This window comes from Trachurus trachurus (assembly GCF_905171665.1).
Source record: "Trachurus trachurus genome assembly, chromosome: 4".
Taxonomy (NCBI): Eukaryota; Metazoa; Chordata; class Actinopteri; order Carangiformes; family Carangidae; genus Trachurus; species Trachurus trachurus.
The window spans coordinates 34,175,476-34,198,521 of NC_139898.1; the positions used below are offsets into that span (position 1 = coordinate 34,175,476).

General features: G+C 42.7%; 1 protein-coding gene and 1 long non-coding RNA gene across 2 annotated transcripts in view; both read left to right on the forward strand.

Moving 5' to 3' along the window:
• Positions 1-23,046, forward strand: part of LOC310984394 — a 62,998-nt gene that overhangs the window by 3,464 nt on the left and 36,488 nt on the right. The window lies entirely within an intron of this gene.
• Positions 1,652-22,885, forward strand: ntmt2 (N-terminal Xaa-Pro-Lys N-methyltransferase). The gene is made up of 4 exons (XM_083969445.1): positions 1,652-2,023; positions 10,142-10,314; positions 16,277-16,529; positions 22,466-22,885. Exons 1-4 carry the CDS (start codon positions 1,825-1,827, stop codon positions 22,720-22,722), a joined length of 882 nt encoding a protein of 293 aa, XP_083825571.1. The 5' UTR covers positions 1,652-1,824; the 3' UTR covers positions 22,723-22,885.

The window sequence follows — 23,046 nt, forward strand, 5'->3', positions numbered from 1 at the left end:
ATAGTTGATGCTTGAAACAAACTCAAAGTTGTTTCCACCCTTGGTCTGGATCTTTTGGCCAAATGTGAATACAGCAGTTGAACTCAGGTGCAGACCAAACCAGTGGACCGAGGCCCAGCTGAAGCGTCGGTGTCGGTGCGGTTCCAAACAAACCGGTTCATCTAAGGTCTGAAAGCCGCTCGACCTCGATCGGACCCAGCTGCAAAAAGCCATACGACACACTCTGTCCTTCACAGCTGCCTGGTAGCAGGTGTTCTTACATGTAAGATTATGAGAACATCGTTGTAAAACGGACTTTTCTTAATGCTCAACATGTTCTGTGAATGTCTGAAGGTGTGTGAGCCCGATCGACATCAGAACAACCAGTGCCGTGTGCAGACCAGGGCCGGTTCTAGGGGCATATATGAAGGGGGCAGTCAGAAATGTGAAGGGGGCATCATGTGAACACATTATGCTCCAGCACTTTTTTTTCTCTGTGCTTATAGTAACTTCATTGAATTGGGTTGTTGGCTATGTGTCCAACCCCAACCTGGAGGTTGCACTTTGTCAGGCCTCGACCTTCAGACCTGTCCAACTAGGGGCCGGGGGGCCAACCAGGGTCTCAGGCCTCTACCTTCAGACCTGCCCAACTAGGGGCCGAGGGGCCAACCAGGGTCTTAGAGCCCAGATTTGTTACTGTCGTAATGCAGAGAGCCACATTATATGGGGGGTTAGGGGTGCATATACCTGAAGATGCATTGCAACTCTACTATGGTCAAGATTTACAAAACTGAAAGGTAGTCTTATGAATACTAAAAAACATTTTAGAACAGGACAGTGTCCCTTTTTCGGCGGATTTTTGTGCTACTGCAGATAATTTTCTCAACTTGTAATATACACATTTTTTGAGTATATTAAAATGTGCTTTCTCAACTTCTAAAATTTGGATTTGAGGGGGCAAGACATTTATTTGAGGGGGCACTGCCCCCTCTTGCCCCTGTGTAGAGCCGGCCCTGGTGCAGACTCTCCATGATTCGTTACTCCCAGACATTTCTGACCAATGACTGAACAAACACGTGCCTTTATTTACAAATTCTGGTCTACATTTAAAATGTGCAACACCAAACAAACAAACTGTAACAAAAAATGTATTTGATCTGGTCTGAAGCAGGTGAACTAACGGACTAACAGACTTTTAGGACCTCGAGTGTGAGTTTTAGGCTTCATAACGATGCGTTGTGCTGTTCTCCACTGTTATTATCTCCTCTGTGAGGAAAGAAAACATTGCACACCCAGTATGTTTCTGTGTGTTAAGAGGTGAATGTGAGGTCTGATGTGTGAGGAGCCGTCCAGTCCTCCCACTCCCACTCCCACTAACTGGAGCCTTGTGTACAAACTTGAGAAGACGTTGCTAATTTTAGCGGCGCCACATCATACGTCCGCGGGGCGCTGAGCTCGGCCTCTCGTGTGCTGCTGGAACGTTCAGCCTCAAGTCAGGTCACCTTCGTACAACAAGACTGTTCTGTTGGTGCTCAGAGTCTTTAGACAGAAGGAGCCCCCCCCTCCCCCTCCTCCTCCTCCAGAGTCAGGGTCCTAGCAGCAGGTGATCTGTAAATCTGGAGCGACTTCCTGAGCGCCGCCCTGTGAAAAAGATCTCTGCTGATCACTTGGACTGCGGCTGAGACGTGTTGAACTCTCAGCTCGACAGATTTAGAAGCAGCTGGAGAAACAGAGTCTCAAACGGGCGCCGTGCTGCTCTCTCCTCTCCTCTCCTCTCTCCTCTCCTTTCTCTCTGACCGACCGACCGCCACTCGGCTCAGCGAAGAGAAGAACAGAACCGCTAACATGGAGATTTCTGTGGAAGACGACGGCCGCACCACGTCGCCCAACCTCGAGTATAAAGGCGCTCACCAGGCCTTCAGGGACCGCTGGAAGGGGACGGACGACAGCATGTGCCGCCACAGCATGTCCTTCCACCTGCACCACACGCTGCGGAGCGAGTTCTTCGCCAGCTACCTGTACCTGCTGGAGAAGACTCCTGTGGGTAAGACGACGGACCGAGGCCAAGACCTCTACTCTGGAGGGTCAGAAGGTCCAGACTTAGAACCTTTGTGCATGCTGAAGCCTGCAACACACAGTTAGTCATTTATAATTCACTTCCTGTGGACATGGTGGTGACATGAAGCCGTGAAGACAGACAGATAGAGACTTTGCTGCAATAGCTTTATATCGTATTCATTGTCGACATCACAAATCCATTAAACATTGAACTAGACAGTGAAAAGTCTGAAAAGTCTTTATTATTTTCCACCTTAATGTTGCAAAATTACAAGATACGATAAAATATTCCTTTATTAGTCCGTCAATGGTGAGATATTATCTTGTCCATAAAATATAAATGTAAAAATAAAAAAAGTCAAAGCTCAAAGTTGATTTTCATGTCGTAGAGAACTGAATGGAAGTGAATCGCTGCAGGGAAGGAAGGAGAATGCCTTCAAATATTATAATATACATGTTGCAACAGCCTTTATAATTCATTTCCTGTGGACATGGTGGTGACATGACACCATGAAGACAGACATAGCTTTATAGCGTATTCATAGAATTATATTTACGTTTGTCAACATCACAAATTCATTAAACATTGAACTAGACAGTGAAAAGTCTGACTTTTATTATTATCCACCTTAATGTTGCAAAATTACAAGATAGGCAAGGCAAAGGCATCTTTATTTATATAGCAGCGCATTTCATACCAAGGCAGCTCCATGTGCTTTACATAAAGACAAAACATAAAAAAAGAGGAGCATAAAACAGAATAAAAACAAACACTAAAAACAGAGTTAAAAGCAAGAGCAAATAAAAGAAAATAGATAAAGTTTAAAGTTCTTAAAAAGAGCTCAGTGCTCTATAAGCACGTGAAAAGAGAAATGTTTTTAACCTGGATTTAAAAGTGCTCACAGATACGATAAAATATTCCTTTATTAGTCCGTCAATGGTGAGATATTATTATCTTGTCCATAAAATATAAATGTTTAACATAAAAAAAGTCAAAGCTCAAAGTGGATTTTCATGTCGTAGAGAACTGAATGGAAGTGAATGGCTGCAGGGAAATATTATAAAATACATGTTGCAACAATAATTTAAGGTAAATAACTCCTGCAAAACTCTAGGTTAGTTTCTTGTAGTGTAGTAATAATAATACGTCCAAGTTTTTGTTCAGGAAGCGTTCATAAAATTGAAACTGACTCGTATAAATGAAGTGTTAAAAGGCAGCGTAAGTGTAAGAAACCTTTAACAGGATGGATATAACTTCAGCTGCATCAGCCAATACAACTGTTATATAACTGTGACTGCTAATGTCAGCTAATGCTAACAAAGTATAGATAGATATTTCCTGGTTCAGATTTATGAGCCTGTGAAGTGTAAACGTGGTTTATAAGCATCCAGGTGTCAACAGGTGCAGCCGGTCACTCTGCTCTGTGTATTGTGTGGATGTTGGCAGGTAAACTGGTGATGAAGTTCCTGTAGTGAGTGTGTGTGAGCTTCATCTCTTCTATTCATCAGCGTCTGGTAGCTACCTGTCATTGTTGAGGTTTGTCAGTCTGGTTGAACCTGACCCTCGTCCATCATGAAAGCACCTCAGCTGCAGAAACAGGAGATCTTCCTTCCTTACTTCCTTACCCCTCATTTGATACAAGGCCCATTAATGGCATGGCATGTCGGGCATGAAAGCACTTTGTCATGTCATGTCAGTCAGCGCTACACATGACAGTCACAGGGCAGATTATTTACAGACGGCTTCAAATGGACCGAGTGAAATGAGAATCCAAGTTGTTGTTGTTTTATGTCTTAATAGAGAAAATGAAAAACCTAGCTAGGATAAAAACACAGCAAGAAGACAGAGCCAGTGGAATAAAACGTGATCTGTCACTTTTATGTCTTTATTAAACATTCCCAGCTGGTGGAAACAGGAAGTGATCCCATTGGGTTTAACCTCCTCTGGCTCCTCCTGTAGCTGCTCACCAGGGACGGTCAGCCATCAGGAGGAAGTCTGGACCTTCACACAGCTGATTCTCAGGATCTCTGGTGTGTAATGAATGTATCTCTGCAGCTTCTCCACTGGATTAAAGGGATAGTTCACCCAAAATTCAAATTGCACTCATGATCTCCTCCCCCTCATGTGGACTAAGGGCTGGGAGAAGTTTCAGAGTCCTCCGTGGCTTCTCTGAGTTACAGGGGGTCTCGGCGTAGCAGTGCATGTCCATATGACGGTTGCAAATGGATACCAACTGTCTTCGTAACAAAAAGACACACCAAGAAACATCCATATACCTCCATGCTGCTCGTATGTAATGTCCGTCTTGTATTGAAGCCCGAAATGAGAAATTGTTCTGAAAAAAATTTAATAAGTCAAGCTTGTTTGTAGCGGAAGCTCCTCTTCCTGGTCCGTCCAATTTGGACGACCAGGAAGAGTCGTTGTTACAAAGAGTTTTTGTTACGAAGAAAAGTGGTATCTATTTGCAACCATTATATGGACATGCACTGCTACACCGAGACCCCCTGTAACTCAGAGAAGCCACGGAGGACTCTGAAACTTCTCCCAGCCCTTAGTCCACATGAGGGGGAGGAGATACTGAGTGCAATTTGAATTTGGGGTGAACTATCCCTTTAAGATCTCAGACTGGACCACTTAACGTTATTTCCCTGCAGATCCTGTAGATTTAGGATCTCTGTCCCACTCTATCACCAGCTTCCTCTGAGCTTCAGCAGGTGGACAGTCTCCATCATGGCTCCTCCCACCTAAACTCCACCTGTTGGAGGGTGTTTCCACATTGGAGCTACAGTTCATGTTCTTCCCAGGGATGCACCAATCCAACATTAATGGGATAGTGTAGTGTAGGGATTGTGTATTTGATGAGTTTGATGAGGGAAACGCAAAAACTACCACGCGCTGTGCAGAGCTCACGTCTCTGCCCCTGCGGATCTAAAAACAGCTTGCATCGACAATTAAAGGTAAATTATAGGGATGTTAGAACTATCCCTTTAAGATTGGATATCAGCCCAGATGTTGACTAAATGTCTAGACCTATTGGATCTGGTCTGGTATTGGAACAGGTCTGATCCATGACAGCGATCTATTCAAACCAACAAAGACAGAGCCTGTGCATATTCTCATTTGTCCAGGTCATAGTTTCTCAAAGGAATTTTAAATCGAAAGCAAATGGACTTGATTATTTGCATAATAATAATAATCAAGTCCAGTTGCTTTCGATTTAAAACAAAGACCAAACCAACAAAGACAGAGCAACAACCTCTTACAGAGTTAGGAAAGTAATGTTAATGTCAAGCATGAAGCCTTCACTGTCTTCCACATGGTGAGGTGTAGATACGGTTTATTAAAGGTGTGCAGAAATGGCCGTTTGTCCTGTTTGTCGCGCCTCCTTCCACAAGTTCCCACAAGCAAGGAAAACAAATTTGATTGGTCGTTATTGAGCAGGCGGGATATTCAATGTTTGGGGCGAGACCAAGCTCGGTGTGTGTATTAGTGTTGCCACCCGTCCTGTTTTTCCCAGAATTGTTCTCTTTTTTCATCAGCTGTCCCAGGAAAAAAACAATCTCTCCCGGGACACAATTTGTCCTGTTTTAGGGGGAAAATGAAAAAACTTCACACACACACAAAACCTTTGGTCGAGTGTCCCTTTTATTCACAAATCCAAGGTGGCAACCCTAGTGTGTATGTGTGTGTGTCCGAGTGTGTTTAGCTAACGTAGCTAACTGTTAGCTCGTAGTCGTAGGCTTGCTACGTTATAGCTTGCTAACTTAGCTAGCTAGGCTAAGTGGTGGACCACAGGGATCTGGAGGAGGAGAGTTTGTGTCGGTGGCGGAGGACGCAAAAAAAACTACCCCACTTTCACCCTGGATTTATTTGAAAATAGAATTTTGCACAAAGGTTGGGCTCCATCGTCTGATAGATGAGTGATTACACTAATGTTAAGACCCAGAGTGGGCTCAGAATTCTGAATAGGCCTTTAACCTTTAACTGAACAGTGATCGGTATCGGGTATAGACCAATACGCTAAGCTGAGGTGTTGGTTTTCGGCATTGGGACTGAAAAAGTCAGATTGGAACATATCGTTCTTCCCAAACAGTTCAACCTTGGTCTCATCAGTCCATCACACAGCTTCCTATCAGGGTTGTGTCTTCGAGCGGAGCTTCAGCTCCTTTGTTACTGATGGTGTGATGGAGTCATGGAGTCGTCCACCGCTCACCGATCACACCCAGTGTGTGTGACTTTGGCCTGACGACTCTTTGGCCCTTTCAGCTTCACACTGATCAAGATGTTTCTAGTTAACACACAGCTCCTGTTAGCCTGTTAGCCTGTTAGCTTCTGTTCATCCTGTTGCAGTCTGTGCTGCTGTTGTTGTTGACTGATGTCTTCCATATGGACAACAGCATCACAATGATTTGTGAGTTATCAGCTCAGCTAGATTGTGTGTTTGATCTGATAATTGCAGATAATTACAAAGGCGGTCCGCTTCTCCTTCTTCTTGTTGTTGCTGCTGCTGGATGTTAATTTAGGCCCTTAGGAGACACTGAAGAAATCAACATGAATCTCCAGAGTCAGAGCCGTCGTATCGTTTGATGGGATGTCTCAGATTGTGGTCCGGTCAGCCGTTTCTGCAGCCTCTAATCAGCTGCTCTGTTAAGAGATTGATGGGTACGACGGTGTCACCAGACACTGTCCTCAGCCCTTCTCCTCTGAAAGCTCCTGGGGGGGTCACATGACCTGACGCTGTGATCCAATCCTCATGAAGCCTGAATCACAAAGACGTTGACGGTGTCGTGGAAATTCTTAGCTGTTTGCTGTTGGTGAATAATGAAATAGAGACCTTCTGCCGGCCGACATGATTTTATTTCCTTGCAAAGAAAGGTCAGTCCTCACCCGAGCGGTGATGGTAAAGAAAAGACCAAGACAATGGGGAGACCTAAACATTTATACCTGAGGAACGCCCCCTCAGGTATATTCCACATCCCTTTGTCTGCTGCAGGGGTCGGTCCTCTACTCGGACAGTGTCTTGTCTGTTGCAGGTATTGGCACCGACCCCCTGGAGTGTGAATTCTAATCAACACAATTTAAAATACAAAAGGGTTTGAGTAGCCTATATCATGAGAAAGTGAGAGGTTGGGTGTCTCTGAAACTTGAAATGCAATCACAAGGTTTAGACATTAAAATACACAAATGGGTAACAAACAAAAGGAGATCTGATACCTTGGAGGGAAAGCAGGGGGTAGGGACGTCACAAGTGATTAAAACAAAGGAAGATTCAAATTTACCATAACAACGGTCACAGTTCAAGTTCAAGTTTAACTTTATTATCCTCAAAGAGGAAATTGATGTGGTCATTGCACAGCCCATGTCAGATAGATAAAAAATAAATAGTTAAAATAAATACAAACATACATACAAGCGTTTAAAGCAGAAGTAAGTGATCCGGTGGTTTTGGCTAATGCTGCGTTCCAGGCAGGCTTTTGAAACCGTAAATTACAGCTTCAAGTCACGACTTACGACTTTGTAGCGTTCCAGACAACCCACTCGTGTTTCTCCGACCTGTTTTACCGGTGAAAGTCACTATAACGGCCACTCGTAACTTCTGACCCATGAACTCGTACCAGATCGAACTGGTACGACTTCACAGGTCGGAAAAACACGAGTTACGAGCTGCCTTGAACGCACCATAACAGTCCTCGTCCCTACGTCACCACATTCAGGCGCATCCCTTGGCTGCACACACAGAGAGGACTGCCCCTTTATGCCGTTCTCTCTCCTCATTGGATAAAACTTGTAGGATACAAGGAAAGTTTTCTCCTGGGCTCAGAGCAGAGCAGAGTGACTGACAGACCCGTGTTTCAGACCAAACACTCTATAGAAGTGATTGCTGTCGGAAGATACAACTATTTAAGACTTATATTAACACAAAAATATCGCTTACTTCTGCTTTAATTAAAAAAACATAGAATACATACAGGCATACAGGTCAGTTCACCATTATCTGCTGTGGAGCATTCTGATTGCTGTTGGCACGAAGGATTTGCTGTATCTCACAGTCCTAATTCTGACTCGTCCGTCTCAGCTCCTTGTTTTCTGCGAGACGTGGACGTGCTGAATGATTGGGTCTGTTTCCTGGCTCGCTGCCTCGTCCCGATGTTTCTGACATGGAGGGACGAGGTCCAGCTGGAACTGACCCCCCCCCCCTTCTCAATGTTTCACCGTGGTGTCATGAATTCTGCCACTGGATGATCCTTGACAAGCAGATGGACGTTCCCCTGTGACCCTCACCTTCCTCCCCCCTTTTATACAGCAGGAACGTGTCGTCTAAGCCGTCGGAAATGTAGCGTTCATTCTGCAGGATTTATTTCAGCTCGGCGGAGCGGAGGCAGCGAGGGGTTGGGATGGTTTGAGGATCCACGTGTTAAGTTTCTTAATGTCACAGCATGTCACTGACATCACATTACAGAGTAGTGAAGCGTCTCAAACAGAATCCACACCGCTGTCCATCAGGGCCGTGGTTTCAGATGCAAACAATCCTTCATGAATCAGTCCGGGTGTGATCTTATATCAAGCAGCAGCTGAGCAGCGCAGCTCCTTGGTATTTATAGTCTGCTGATAATCACATTATTACATGTCCTTTGAGGCCGGGAACAGTGATACGGTAGTTTACAGGCAGAGCGCTCCAACGCCAAGCTGTATATTATTTTCACCTGAGGCCGTGGTGGTGAACACTTGTTTCTACCTCTAACGGTTCAATCACGGCTGTTTCTGTTGTTGTACGATGGATAATTTAGCAGGTTTGTGATTCTGGTCCAAACTGAACAAAGTATCAAGGTCTTCTCTGAGCATTTCAGAAAAGTTTGTGACAACCTACATATTATCGCCCCATCTATGGTGAATTTAAAAAACAAAACAAATTGCCAGCAGTCAAATTCATCTTCATCAAGTTAATTAGACTTAGAAATAAATTAAAATAATATAGTACAAGGCAGATATTTGTATTAAAGCTCCTTCAAAATAAAGGTAGATGTTTGTGTTAAAGCTCCTTCAAAATAAAGGTAGATGTTTGTATTAAAGCTCCATACAGTATAAAGGTAGATGTTTGTGTTAAAGCTCCATACAGTATAAAGGTAGATGTTTGTATTAAAGCTCCATACAGTATAAAGGTAGATGTTTGTGTTAAAGCTCCATACAGTATAAAGGTAGATGTTTGTGTTAAAGCTCCATACAGTATAAAGGTAGATGTTTGTGTTAAAGCTCCATACAGTATAAAGGTAGATGTTTGTGTTAAAGCTCCATACAGTATAAAGGTAGATGTTTGTATTAAAGCTCCATACAGTATAAAGGTAGATGTTTGTGTTAAAGCTCCATACAGTATAAAGGTAGATGTTTGTATTAAAGCTCCATACAGTATAAAGGTAGATGTTTGTATTAAAGCTCCATACAGTATAAAGGTAGATGTTTGTGTTAAAGCTCCATACAGTATAAAGGTAGATGTCCATGTGTAGTGTGATTATAAAGCAGCTCTAGGTTCTATATTAATACTGTGAAAGTATCAAAGCCTCAGTCCACAGAGAAATGCACACAGCCTGTATTCAGAAACTGAGCCTTAAAACCAGCTGTCAGGACTTCCTGTCACTTTGTGATGTCACAACAGAACAGTTGCATCTCTCAGCCCCGCCCACCTTGGTTCTCTAAACCACAAACGACGGGGACATTTTCAAGTTTGATGCATCTGGAGAGTTCATTTGGACTTTTTCATGACAAAAATATCAAATGTTTCAAGAGGAAATCTGAAACCAGTCCCAGTGGCGGAGGGATACGCCCCGGTTAATCGGTTAATCTATCTATTTTATTTTTTATCTATTTTCTTTTCTTTTACTTTTATTTGCTCTTGCTTTTAACTCTGTTTTTAGTGTTTGTTTTTATTCTGTTTTATGCTTCTCTTTTTCTTTTTTTTATGTTTTGTCTTTATGTAAAGCACATTGAGTTGCCTTTGTATGAAATGCGCTGCTATATAAATAAAGATGCCTTGCCTTGCCTTGCCTTTGCTTTGCCTTTGCTTTGCCTTGCCTTGCCTAATCTTGTGGTTCTTTGTCCCATCACCAGTGAAGCTGTTCCCCGTCACCTGCGAGTACATCAAAGGAGAGAAGCAGTTCTACTACCGAGCTCAGCAGTTCTACGAGGACACGCCGGCCTCGGAGGAGGGCATGATGGGAGACTACGTGGACATATCCAACGTGGATCTGGAGGGTTCCCGGCAGTTTCTCAAGAGGTTTGTGGTGAGTGGAGTGCGACCAGCGAGAAAGGACAGGGTTCCTACAGCTTAAGCCAACTTAAATTTAAGACTTTTTAAGACGTTTTTAAAGCCACTTGAAATGAAATTTAAGACCGACTTCATAATAAACACAAATGCAAAACAAAAACAAAAACAAAAACGTCGACGACAATTTTACCCACTTTCCTATGTGGTCCAAGGTAAAGTGACTGCTACATGAATAATGGGGGGGGCGGGGGGGGCTATGAGTGAGTGAGTGAGTGACATCATTTAACAGCTGTGTAGTTGTGGAGAGGAGATGATAAACTAACAAGGACACGTTTGCTCGTTCATATGTTTCCATCCAAAGTGATTCAAATACAAATACTGTTGATAATATGTTCTGTATTTTTAGATTAGCCGCCTATGGACTGGTGTTGAAAATTAGCACTTGTGCTAGACACACTTAAGCGAAGCATCTGGTCTGTCCACTGGAACAGTCTTAATGTATTTGTGATGTCCATATCAAATAAATAAACATAACATAACATAACATAATAACTGGGAAATGATGAGCATTAAAATAAATTTGAGTTCTGTGTGTTTCCATTAAAAGTACGGACTTTGGTGAAAACTACAAACTCGCATGAGTTTTCTGCAGCTGTCCTTTAAAAATAAATGCATAAAAAGTCCGGAAAAAAAAAACACTGACTCGGGAGCTGGTGACGGTGAGAGATTTAGCGTTGACGGCCGCCACTAACTTCTCTATGTCGGAATATTACCAATTATTTTGAGATTTGAGACTAATTACAATCATAAAATCCCACTTACCAAGTGTTAACATTTTTAAGACGTTTGAAAAACTGATTTAAGACATTTTAATGCCAATTAAGGCCTTGTTTTTAGATTAATGAATTCAATGCCTTTTAAGACTTTTTAAGGATCCGTAAGAACCCTGAAGGAAACGAGAAACACGAGTCGACGCTCGGTCTGTGACATGTGAGAAACTCCACGGTGGCGTCTCGGCTGTATCTCTTTACCCTGTAGCTGCTCTTTGTGAAACACACATCATGTCAGAGTCTATTCTGGACCAGGAATCCACCGTCCTCACTGTACAGCTTCTAATAGCGGCTCAGACCCGATGCCAGACGCATAAACACCCAACACAACCACCGGGCGGCATCTGTGTTGTTTACGGTCATTTTCACTGCCTTTATTATTAAAATATCTAGTGGTGTCGACCCAGCTGACAGGGCTGCAGCATCTACAGCAGAGGAACGTTTGTCTACATGCAGCACATGTGATTGGGTGCTAATTCCAGGGAACGGGTTTGGCCCAGAGACTGTGTTATTTAAAGGATCAGTTTTACAGGAGCTCTAATTATAACCTGCTAAGACTGGATGCTTCAGAGGAGCCACACACACACACACACACACACACACACACACACACACACACACACACACACACACACACACACACACACACACACACACACACACACACACACACACACACACACACACACACACACACACACACATGACTTAAGTGGACACTTCTTTTTTTTTTTTCTCTGGTGCAAAATGTAAACAGAACAAGTCCTGAGCAGCGAGTGACACAATGTTCAAGAACGACTGGTTTTAACATGTGAGATATCAGCTCTCTGTTCTCTGCACTCAGATCTCTGTCTGTGAGTTAAGATCTTTGTACACCAGGTCTGTTTTCCTACTGAATCCTTACACACTGAGTTCGATACGTTTTATCACTATACGTTTATATTTTCTGTTCCAAAAGGGAGACAAAAGTCGTCAAGGAGGCAGTGAGGACGACTGTGTGGCCCTCTCACTTATCGAAAAACAGACTTGGTGACGTGCAAAGGCCTTTACAGCTGAGTTTAGTTTGTAAAGTTGCACTGTGCTCATTAGAATATTTTTAAAACTCTTTTTGAGAATTTTTACCACAGTTTCTAGAAATGTTTAAGCATTTAGAATTTTTTTTTTTTTTAGAAATCTTACCACATTTTTTTTAAAGGGACAACGAGGAGTTTTCACACTACATCTATGAGCCTCCGCACCGTGAAATTCTTTGACCGGTGCAAGACAGACTCATGTTTTCATTCATCAAGAATTAAAGTCAGAGGTTGGAAGACGATCACATACCGTCGTAGTTCCCACCATAAACGGAGATTCGGCGGCGTTATTCTCATGACTCGCCACGAAACCGAAAGTAAAGAAACGCTGGTCGGCTCGTCCAGCATTTCCACCACCACTAATAATAACAAAATAACCATAGAGACAAAACCATAGATTTATCTAAAATGGACCATTAACAAGTGGTAACATAGATTCATCCACATTAACATGTTGTCCCTTTTTTTTTGGAGAAATTGTACCACTTTTTCCCTGAAATTTCTCTACAATATTTCCAAAAAGTCACACCATTGGCTAGGCTTGGGCGGTATCCACATTTTGATACCGTCAAACTTCCTCCACATTTTACCACGGTATACGGTATTACCGTGACTAATTAAAAATGATGACGTAAGTGGCATTACCAAACATTGGCTTGTGTATTCACCATTCAGAAACTGAATACTAGGGCTAAACATTAGCAGACCAAAATCTCATTGGTCGATTGGTCGCAGGAAAAAAAAAAACATTTGGAGCCCTGTCTTGTCAAAATTAAGTCAAAATCAATATGACCGAACTGTATATGAAAGGCTATTCATTAGATTCACATGACGTCACTGTGTTTCTGCGCCGCCATATTTGTGTCCGAATCAGGGCGATCTGGGCACAGATCACAGCCTATTTTACAGTCTATGATCACAGCATGTCACGTTACCAGAACAAGTGGAGTAGTAGGAGGAAATCAGCAAGAGACCGAAAATTGACGTTATTTGAAAGATGCCACAACTGATCGATCGAAAAAAATGACCGCTCCAGTGAAATTACTTTCCGTCATTGAGAACAGGTTCTTGAATGTAACTCGGTCAAAGTGAGACGTATCCTCAAGATTTTTAGCAGCTCTGTTAGGTCATGCTGCTTTACATGCTGGCAAAGCTAGACATGTCAGACTTGTGTGGGCTCGGAGGAAATCGCTTCGTTACTTGCTCGTTTTTAAACTTTGGCCACTCTGCCACTCGTCTTTTTGCCACTCAGTGGACGTTCCACAGCGACTTCCGAGTACCGTGACGTCATGTGCATACCCTCTATTACTCACTGGTTCTGCATTTAGGGTCTTTTATTTCTGTATAACAGACCGTTGCTAAGTAAAACGGGCCGTTGCTAGGGACGCCGCTCTGATCAGCGGAGCAGGGCAGAAGAACTATCAAGGATTTTTACCTTGTGTTTCATTTTTACCAGCTTCAAAATAATTGTGATGTTAGAACAGTGACTTGTAGCTTGTTAGAGGGAGAGTGGAGGCTCTCTGCCTCCTCACCGCTGCTGGAACCAAACCTGCGATCAGAGCGGACGGGCCAGCGCAGTGTCACAGCTGTGGCCAGCTGTGTCTGTGCCACCGCGAGTCCGTGACACAAACGTGTCCCGTATCCGTAGTCTCTTATGACAGACAGGACGACATAAATGTGCACATCGTAACATTTACATGATAATTCATCAATCTACTGATTGATTATCAAAAGCTCCTTGAAAACAACTACACACGAGTCGACCGGGAGGAGGGTGAGGAGCGAACAGCGGAGAAGTGACCGGACTAAGGACTTTGATCAACATTACGTCTCAAATTAATTAATTAATTCATAAACTGTGTAATAATAACTGTGTTTAAAAGTAGGCTAAAACATATTAAACTAACTTAAAATTCAACCACACATACGTGCTACTGGACATATAATTAATTTTAGACTTTAAATTACTTTTATTTAATATTTAATCCTTATCTCCTGTATAAGTGTTGCATTTTTTCATGACGGTATTGAAACTGATACCGTTGCTATTTTTAAATACCTGCAGTGTACGGTATTACCGTAATACCGCCCAAGCCTACCATTGGCCCTAATTTGAACGAACATTGACTAAAAAAGTAACGTTCTTCAGTCTCAGAACAAATATTTGTGTATTTCTGGTGTTTAATGCTTCAAAATGTTGTCCACTGGGGGTCCGTGGTCTAATTTGTTTCAATTTAGGGTCCTTGATGTAAAAAGGTTTGAGAAACACTGTCACTGCTCTAGTCAGTGGAACCAATCCAGTCTAACATAGTTGTGTTTGTCTTTACAACCTGTGGAGTCGGTGCTGTTGGCTTCAGGTTTTAGCTCCTCCCCCCTGAGTGATGAGAGTCTTAGTCCAGCTCGTCCGCCACACATCCATGTCCCCCGGCTGCAAACACGCTCCTGTTTCAGTTTTTAAACCTGACGTCTCCATCGAAAAACAAAGCGTAGCAGGGGAAAAGATTTAAAGCACATCCAGATTAAACCGAGCCGCAGTAACACACAGCACAGCACAGCGCAGCAATATGGCACTAATTCACCGAAACCAGGAAGCATTCTGTAACAAGCGCACAGCTCCTCCGGGCCCCATCTTTCATACAATCACACACCGGGGCCCCTCCGGTGACGGGGTTGGAGTGAGGTCAGAATACCAAATGAGAGGGAAAGAAAAAGCAGCGCGATTCAAGTGAGGAGGCTTTTCCGTTCCCCTGTGGTAGAGTTCAGAGTTGTGCGCTGCCCCGAGGAGCTGAGGTCTCTGGGATCGGTGCTTTGTAAGGTCCAGAGGTCTGACATCTGGCAGCGCAGATGATGCTGCAGAAGAGCCCTTTATGACTTATAGATACGGGGAGAACATGCTGCAGGGACACAGACATTCAGCTGGAGATTTAGTCTTCTGTGAAACATACGTAAGTTCAGGCTTAGTTTTTCACAATATGTTTCACTTTATCCTAAGGCGACTAGATTTCTTTCAGCGCGGTGGTTAAACATCCTTATATGTTATCATGTGCTACATCAGAGGTTCCTAAACCTTTCAGACCAAGAGCCACTTTCTACTACAGAAAAAACTTTTTCATAGAATAAATATATCTGATTAAACCATGCAACAGCACCAGCAAGATTAAACAACTTCAACAAAATGCTACTGTATGAAAATTAAAGAATAGTCCACTCTTTTTATTTTGTGATATGACGTCATTTAAAGGGTTAGTTCAACATTTTGTCAAATTGGCCCATTGCCGTAATCCCTATAGTCATAGCAGTACTGTAGGTTTGTTACCTTTTTAATTGTCGGTGCAAGCTGTTTTTAGAATGGCGGAGCAATCAAATCAAACTCATCAAATACACAATCCAACAACTCCACAACGCTCTGGTGGACAAGTTGTGAGCTGCACATTCACCACGCTATGAGATAATAACACAACGTTACCACACAGAGTTGTTTTAGAGGGAAATACAGAGACTGCTGTAACATGTTATGTCAAAATGTCATAAGTAAAAGAATGTTATATCAAAATGTAAAAAAAAAAAAAAAAAAAAAAGAGCAAAAAGAAAAGAAAAGATTATGAAAAGATTTTTATTCTGTGGGTAATGGGGGCGGGACTAGATAAGCTTTTGCTTCTCCCGCTTTCCCTTTCGGCCATGTGTATTGTATTATCTGAACTAAGATGAAGTGTGATGATGATGATTTAAATTGACATGCCCGAAATAAACAAATTGATTGATTGATTGATAAAAAACTGTCCCTGAAGGTAACGCGCATCAGCGGTTTTGCATGAATTTCCCTCTAAAACAACTCGATGAGGGAAACCAAGAAATCCCATAATGAGCCTCCGTAGCGTAGCTCTGTGCAGCTCACGGCTCTGCTCCGCCGTTCTAAAAAATAGCTTGCACCGACAATTAAAGGTAACGAACCTACTGCTATGACTATAGGGATTATGGCAATGGGCCAATTTGCCAACATGTTGAACTATCCCTTTAACCAGGGACAGGTCATCCTACTACTCTCTCCTCTGACTCGGTGTCTTGTCCCTCTCAGGGTCCTGGCAAGGCCGGGACTCACTGCGCTCTGGACTGCGGCTCGGGGATCGGACGCGTCTCCAAAGGCGTCCTCCTGCCGGTGTTTGAGAAGATGGAGCTGGCCGACATGATGGAGCACTTCCTGCTGCACGCGCACGAGGAATACCTGGGCGACGACGCCGACCGCATCGAGACCTACTACTGCTACAACCTGCAGGACTTCACGCCGCCCAAGAGCAAGTACGACGTCATCTGGATGCAGTGGGTGGCGTGTAAGTACCAAGCGTTTCCTTATAGTCCAGTCATTTTATGAGAAAAGGTTAAACAAATTGCAACAGAAGCAAACTAAACTGGTTTTGTATCCTCAACATGTCCTGAGTGAGGGAAAAAAAAGCCCAGAAGAATCCCATTAGGGGAAAGTTTAGAAAAACACCCAAACATATCCCATTCATACGCATACTGTAAAACATTTGTTTCACATGAATAGGGTACAATTTTTAACCTTTAGGTATCTCCATGAAAATTACTGAGTTGATTACTTACATTAAGACAAACAAAAAATGTATTGCAAGTTTTTTATATGCGTATAAATGGGATATGTTTGGGTGTTTTTCGAAACTTTCCCCTAATGGGATTCTTCGGGGCTTTTTTTCCCCTCACTCAGGACATGCTGAGGATACAAAATCAGTTGAGTTTGCTTCTGTTGCAATTTGTTTAACGTTGACCCCTTTTTTGGCCTAAAATTACTGGACTATTAGCGTTTATTTAACTTTTTTATTCTTCTTTGCTCCTGCTTTTAACTGTGTTTTTTGTTTTTTGTTTTTATGCTGTTCTTTATGTAAAGCACATTGAGTTGCCTTGGTATGAAATGCGCTATATAAATAAAGATGCCTTGCCTTTAAAGGGATATTCCTCTGTAAGTTTAACCCTCCGTCAGACCCAGTAGAACCCAGTAGACCCCCCCCCCCCCCCCCCCCCCTCCAGAAATCAAGTTTATCAACCACAAACTTCTCTAGTTATAGTAGATAGAAAAACACTGCTGTCTATGGAGCCTCCAGCCAACCGCCATCAACAAAGCTGCTCATAGCCACAAATAATGCTCAGAACAGCACCAAACTATACATCAACAGTACAAACAGGGTCCCATCCCATAATACGAGGCATCAAACACCTGCTAGCTTTGACTGGTTTCTATTGAAAAGAGACCAAAACACAACTCACCCACTCTCCTCCAGCTGCTTCCTGCTGATGCAGAAGCCCTGACGAGTCGATCACCGAGTGCATCAGAGTTCCTCTCTGTTTCTAATAACAACTAGTGAGTGTTAAACAGAGAAATGAACAGAGTTGAGTTGATCAAACTATCACAGTCAGAAAAGCTGCTGCAGTTTAGGAACTAAACGTCTCTGGACTCTTTACTTTTCTACTGCACTCGGTGATCGGCTGTTAGCCGTTAGCAGTGTCTTAACTATCTCAATAAACGCTCCATGAAAAAATATTTTCTCCAGCGGATATCTGAGTTCCAACATGACTGAGCTAACTGGAGTAGTTTCATGTCGTGTCCCACAACGGGAGGGTTTTAACAGCTGACGTCCTGCTGTTAGCTTAGCTACTGCTTTTAGCTGTCAGCAGCAGCTAAGCTAACAACTACAGCAACCATGACTAATTACAAAAACGTGCACACAGAAATAGTAATGTTTGTTCAATATTTGGTTTTATAGACTTAACAAACATCAGATTTAGTCAAAACGGTTTTGGCAGCCCGGAGCCCCCACATTTGGTGCCTACACCGGTGGCTAACGCTACCAGTTAGCCGCTCACTAGAATGCTACTACGGGGTGAAACAGAAGTTGAAAACCGACTTCCGTTGTGGTGTGACACAATGGATCATGGGAAAATAAAGTGGTGGATAGGAACCAGTCAAAGCTAGCAGGTGTTTGATGCCTCGTATTATGGGATGGGACCCTGTTTGTACTGTTGATGTAGTTGTTGTGGTGATGTTTTGAGTATTATTTGTGGCTATGAGCGGCTTTTTTGATGGAGGTTGGCTGGTGGCTCCATAGACAGCAGTGTTTTTCTATCTGGCTGGGGGTTCTAGCCTACTGGGTTAAATTTACGAACTAGGAATATCCCTTTAAAGCAGCCACTCATAAACATGTCAACACAAACAGAAATCAGCAAAGTGGCGGTGAAAACCTGCAGAGAAACTTTCACATTCCAGATGTGGTTAGCGTAGCTTAGCATAAAGACTGAAAGCAGTGGGGGCAGTTAGCATGGTTCTGTCCAGAGTTAAAAAATGAACACGTCTTGTTTGTTTAAAGGGATAGTTTACCCAAAATTGAAATTTCACTTATTATCTCCTCCCCCTCGTGTGGACTAAGGGCTGGGAGAAGTTTCAGAGTCCTCCGTGGCTTCTCTGAGTTACAGAGAACATCCAAAACATCCAAATACCTCCATGCTGCTCGTATGTAATGTCCGTCTTGTATTGAAGTCCCGAAATGCGAAAATTGTCCCGAAAAAACAATATTTTTCAAGCTTGTTTGTAGCGGAAGCTTGAAATATAGACTTATTTAATTTTAATCAATTTTGCATTTCGGGGCTTCAATACAAGAGGGACATTACATACGAGCAGCATGGAGGTATTTGGATGTTTTTTGGTGTGTCTTTTTGTTACGAAGACAGTTGGTATCCATTTGCAACCGTTATATGGACATGCACTGCTACGCCTACGAAATTTCAATTTTGGGTGAACTATCCCTTTAATCTGTGGTAAAGACTGGAGGTTCCTGGAGGAGCTGCTACATCCACCTGTGGTTGATCTGTGCAGCAGCTTCTCCTGACATGGATTCTGTCCAGCTCGGGTTTTATTATTTTTTTTAAAGTTTTGGACTCGATGAAGTCAAACCTAGAAACTGAACTGCAAAGGAAGAGGAAACCTGCAGGCAGAGAGTTAGTGAATGATCTTTTTATTCAGAGCGTCACTGTTGTGGTTCAGAGTCTTCAGCTGCTCACATGCCGTCGTCCTCGACCGCTGACCGCTGCAGCAGAGACAGATGTTTGTCCCTCAGGGGGCGGTGGAGAACAAAACCAGAGCTCAGAGAAGAAAAAGAAAGATCCATTCTTCCCAGATTCAAACAACAGAGAGGCTGAGCTATAGGGTTGCACGGCTCTTCACCACAGTCCAATCATCACCTTGAAGACGTCCAACAGCATCCAGTTGGGTGTACTGGTGCCATGGTTACTGGTTACCATTCACTGCAAAAATGCAATATCTTACCAAGAATATTTGTCTTATTTCTAGCCAAAATGTCATTTCTAGTCAAAATAAATCTCTTAAAGACTCATCACATTAAAAAGCAGCTTGTTTTTAGACACTTTTTACTTTTTTCAAGCAAATTTTCAACTTTAAATAAGTAGAAAAATCTGACAGTGGAGCAAGTTTTTCTTTCTTATTACAAGCACAAACAACTTGCTTTCACTGGCAGATTTTTCTACTTATTTCAATTGAAAATTAGTTTGAAACAAGTGAAAATGATCTAAAAACAAGTTAATTTTTAGGTGATGAGTCTTATTTTAAGTGGAAAGAGTTTAGTTTTGACTAAAATTGAGACATTTTGACAAGAAATAATACAAATATTCTTGGAAAGATTTTGAGTTTTTGCAGTGTAAGAACAAGAGACACTGTTGAGAATTTATTTGTTGGACAGACATTATTTCAGAAGAATAAATAAATGATAAATGAGTTAATGAGTTAAAATTCAAGTTAACATTAATGTTGATAAATACAGTTCATATGTTGAATATGTGGTTAAAAAGGAGACTGCATTTCATTTGATTTGGAGTTACATAAAAATAGACTTCATTTCCCATGATGCTCTAGGAGCAAGAAGGTAACGTAACGTGACTACGTCAGTGTTGTTACTGTGGTAGTAGTCAGCCATGTTTTTCTCTTTTCTTTTTTTTACTATTATCAAGTCCACTTGAATGGAAGAAAACTTCTCGCTTCGTCATTTTTTAGTTTGAAGTTAAATCTACAACAGACACGGGGGGAAAAGGAAAAAGAAGCAAAGAAAGTTGTGTAAACTCTTGGGCAGCAGGTTGACCACTAATCAGGAGATCGGAGGTTCGATACCTGGCTTCTCCACTTCCTTTGGTTTCCTGGTCGAACCTGATGATGTGGTGACGGTAAGAAGACAAAGTAGTGAAGAAGCGTCTCCGCAAATCTATTTTCTCAGGTGCGTAGGACTGGGATCCATAGGTCCGTACTGATAATGGAAAGAGAGAGGAGTCCCGCACACTGAACAACTTGCTTAATCGATAGTTCATTGCAACGTTTCGGTCCAACAGACCTTCGTCAGGCAAACATTAGATAGAGGCTGAGAGCCATCTTTAAATAGGGAGTGGCTGAGTGACGCACCGGCTCCCATTCAGAGAAATATTATCAAAAGTCACATATCCAATATCGAAAATACAGAAATAACATGTCGATATATCACAAGAATAGATTTTACATTTACATTGACAGTATATTATTTATAATATTCCCTGATAAAGAAAAAAGTTTCATTAGGAGTGGGGAGTGGCTCTCTGACGCACATCCTTCCCTCACATGCATCATAAAAGAGACATGAAATACACAAGACTACAAGAAATATCAAAATGTGTCAAAAGTTAAACGACTCGACACAATAGACAATATCATAATTGAACAATGTAACGAAAAAATAACAAATGTTGCCATTAGCTAAGAAGAAAAACACTTAGTTTTATGGCCTTTTACCTGGTACGATGCGTCTGAGCTCAGTGTTAGAGGGGAGAATATGGCCGTGTTCAGGCTACACGTCTTTCCTGATGGTCTCCATTAAACAATCACAGTGGCATAAATTCTTGTCGTGTCTTGGTTGGGAAAATGGAAACACTTATGACCTCATCCAATCATGGTCCACGACCCTGCTCGAGTTCATCGACCGTCAGGGAGGCGCCACAACAAACTGTCAATCATGGCGACTGTAGCTGCTTTAGCTCAGATAAAGAGAAGAAAAGGAAGAAGAAGCGATGGTGGTGCAAAAACTTCTAACATGTTAGACTTTCTGTCGTGGACGTCGTAGAGAACGTCCTAGACAGAAAATCTCTTTCAATTCAGTTTTTATCACACAACAAAATGTGTGAGTGAAAATGGCCCTGAATTCATGTCGTCTGATCCTGCGTTAAAGGGATAGTTCACCCACAATTGAAATTACACTCATTATCTCCTCCCCCCCCTCATGTGGACTAAGGCCTGGGAGAAGTTTCAGAGTCCTCCGTGGCTTCTCTGAGTTACAGGGGGTCTCGGCGTAGCAGTGCATGTCCATATGACGGTTGCAAATGGATACCAACTGTATTGTAACTGTATTTCACAACTGAAATTAAATAAGTCTATTTTTCAAGCTTGTTTGTATCGGAGGAAGCTCCTCTTCCCAGTTCGTCCAAATTTGACGAACCGGGAAGAGGAGCTTCGAGAAGCTTCCGCTACAAAACAAGCTTGAAATATAGACTTATTAAATTTTTTTCGGGACAATTTCACATTTCGGGGCTTCAATACAAGAGGGACATTACATACGAGCAGCATGGAGGTATTTGGATGTTTTTTGGTGTGTCTTTTTGTTACGAAGACAGTTGGTATCCATTTGCAACCGTCATATGGACATGCACTGCTACGCCAAGACCCCCTGTAACTCAGAGAAGCCACGGAGGACTCTGAAACTTCTCCCAGCCCTTAGTCCACATGAGGGGGAGGAGATAATGAGTTCAGAAATTTCAATTTTGAGTGAACTATCTATCCCTTTAAGAATCTCCAACGCCCTCCTCCTCCCCGCCATCGGTGGTTCGACCTCCCGGTGGAAGTGCTGTGGAGATGTTGTTGGAGCTCGAACACATGGGAGGGATTATTTATCTCCTCTGGACCCAGAGAGAAGATCCTCTGGCTGCTTGGACGGATGCAACGGGAAGAAATGGAAAAAAGAAAATCTTCCTCCTCTTCTTTTTTATTTGGTTACCTATCTGAGCCGTCAGATGCAATAAATCAGCTGGTGCGTAACGCAGTATAATGTGATTTTATGTGTTTTTATTCATTCACTTCATCTACCTGGCCAGGGTGTTGGCGAGCAGCGGTAGGAAAGAGAGATGACTGCAGGGACCAGTTTCACACTAGATATTCCTCCTTCTTCTCCAGGTCACCTAACAGACAAGGACCTGATGAACTTCCTGTTTCGATGTAAGAAGGCGCTTCGTCCCAACGGAGTCATCATCATGAAGGACAACATGGCGCGGCAGGGCTGCAAGCTGGACCCCATCGACAGCAGCATCTGCCGACACCTGGACATCATGAAGAGCATCGTGGCCAAGGCCGGTCTGGAGGTGCTGGCCGTGGAGAAGCAGGAAGGCTTCCCCGACATCATCATACCGGTCTGGATGATCGCTATGAAGTAGACGGACATGATCATTATTATTGTTGTAATAATTATTATTATTATATGAATGTTGTTTGCTTTGCTCCGTTTGTCCAAAAACTGAGAGGAAAATAAACCCTGAAGCTGAATTCACAAGTTATTCCACTTCTGATAACGTCCAGGTTCGTCCTCAAAAGGATAGTTCAACATGTTGACAAATCGGCCCCATCACCATAATCCCTATAGTCATAGCAGTAGGTTCGTTACCTTTAATTGTCGGTGCAAGCTGTTTTTAGACCGGCGGAGCAGAGCCGTGAGCTGCTCAGAGCTACGCTACGGAGGCTCATTATGGGATTTCTTGGTT

Coding starts and splice junctions, on each gene's coding strand:
- ntmt2 (XM_083969445.1), top strand. CDS start 1,825: ATGGAGATTTCTGTGGAAGACGACGGCCGCACCACGTCGCCCAACCTC. Junction 10,315..16,276: donor AGTTTCTCAAGAGGTTTGTG/GTGAGTGGAGTG, acceptor TGTCCCTCTCAG/GGTCCTGGCAAGGCCGGGAC. Junction 16,530..22,465: donor CTGGATGCAGTGGGTGGCGT/GTAAGTACCAAG, acceptor CTTCTTCTCCAG/GTCACCTAACAGACAAGGAC.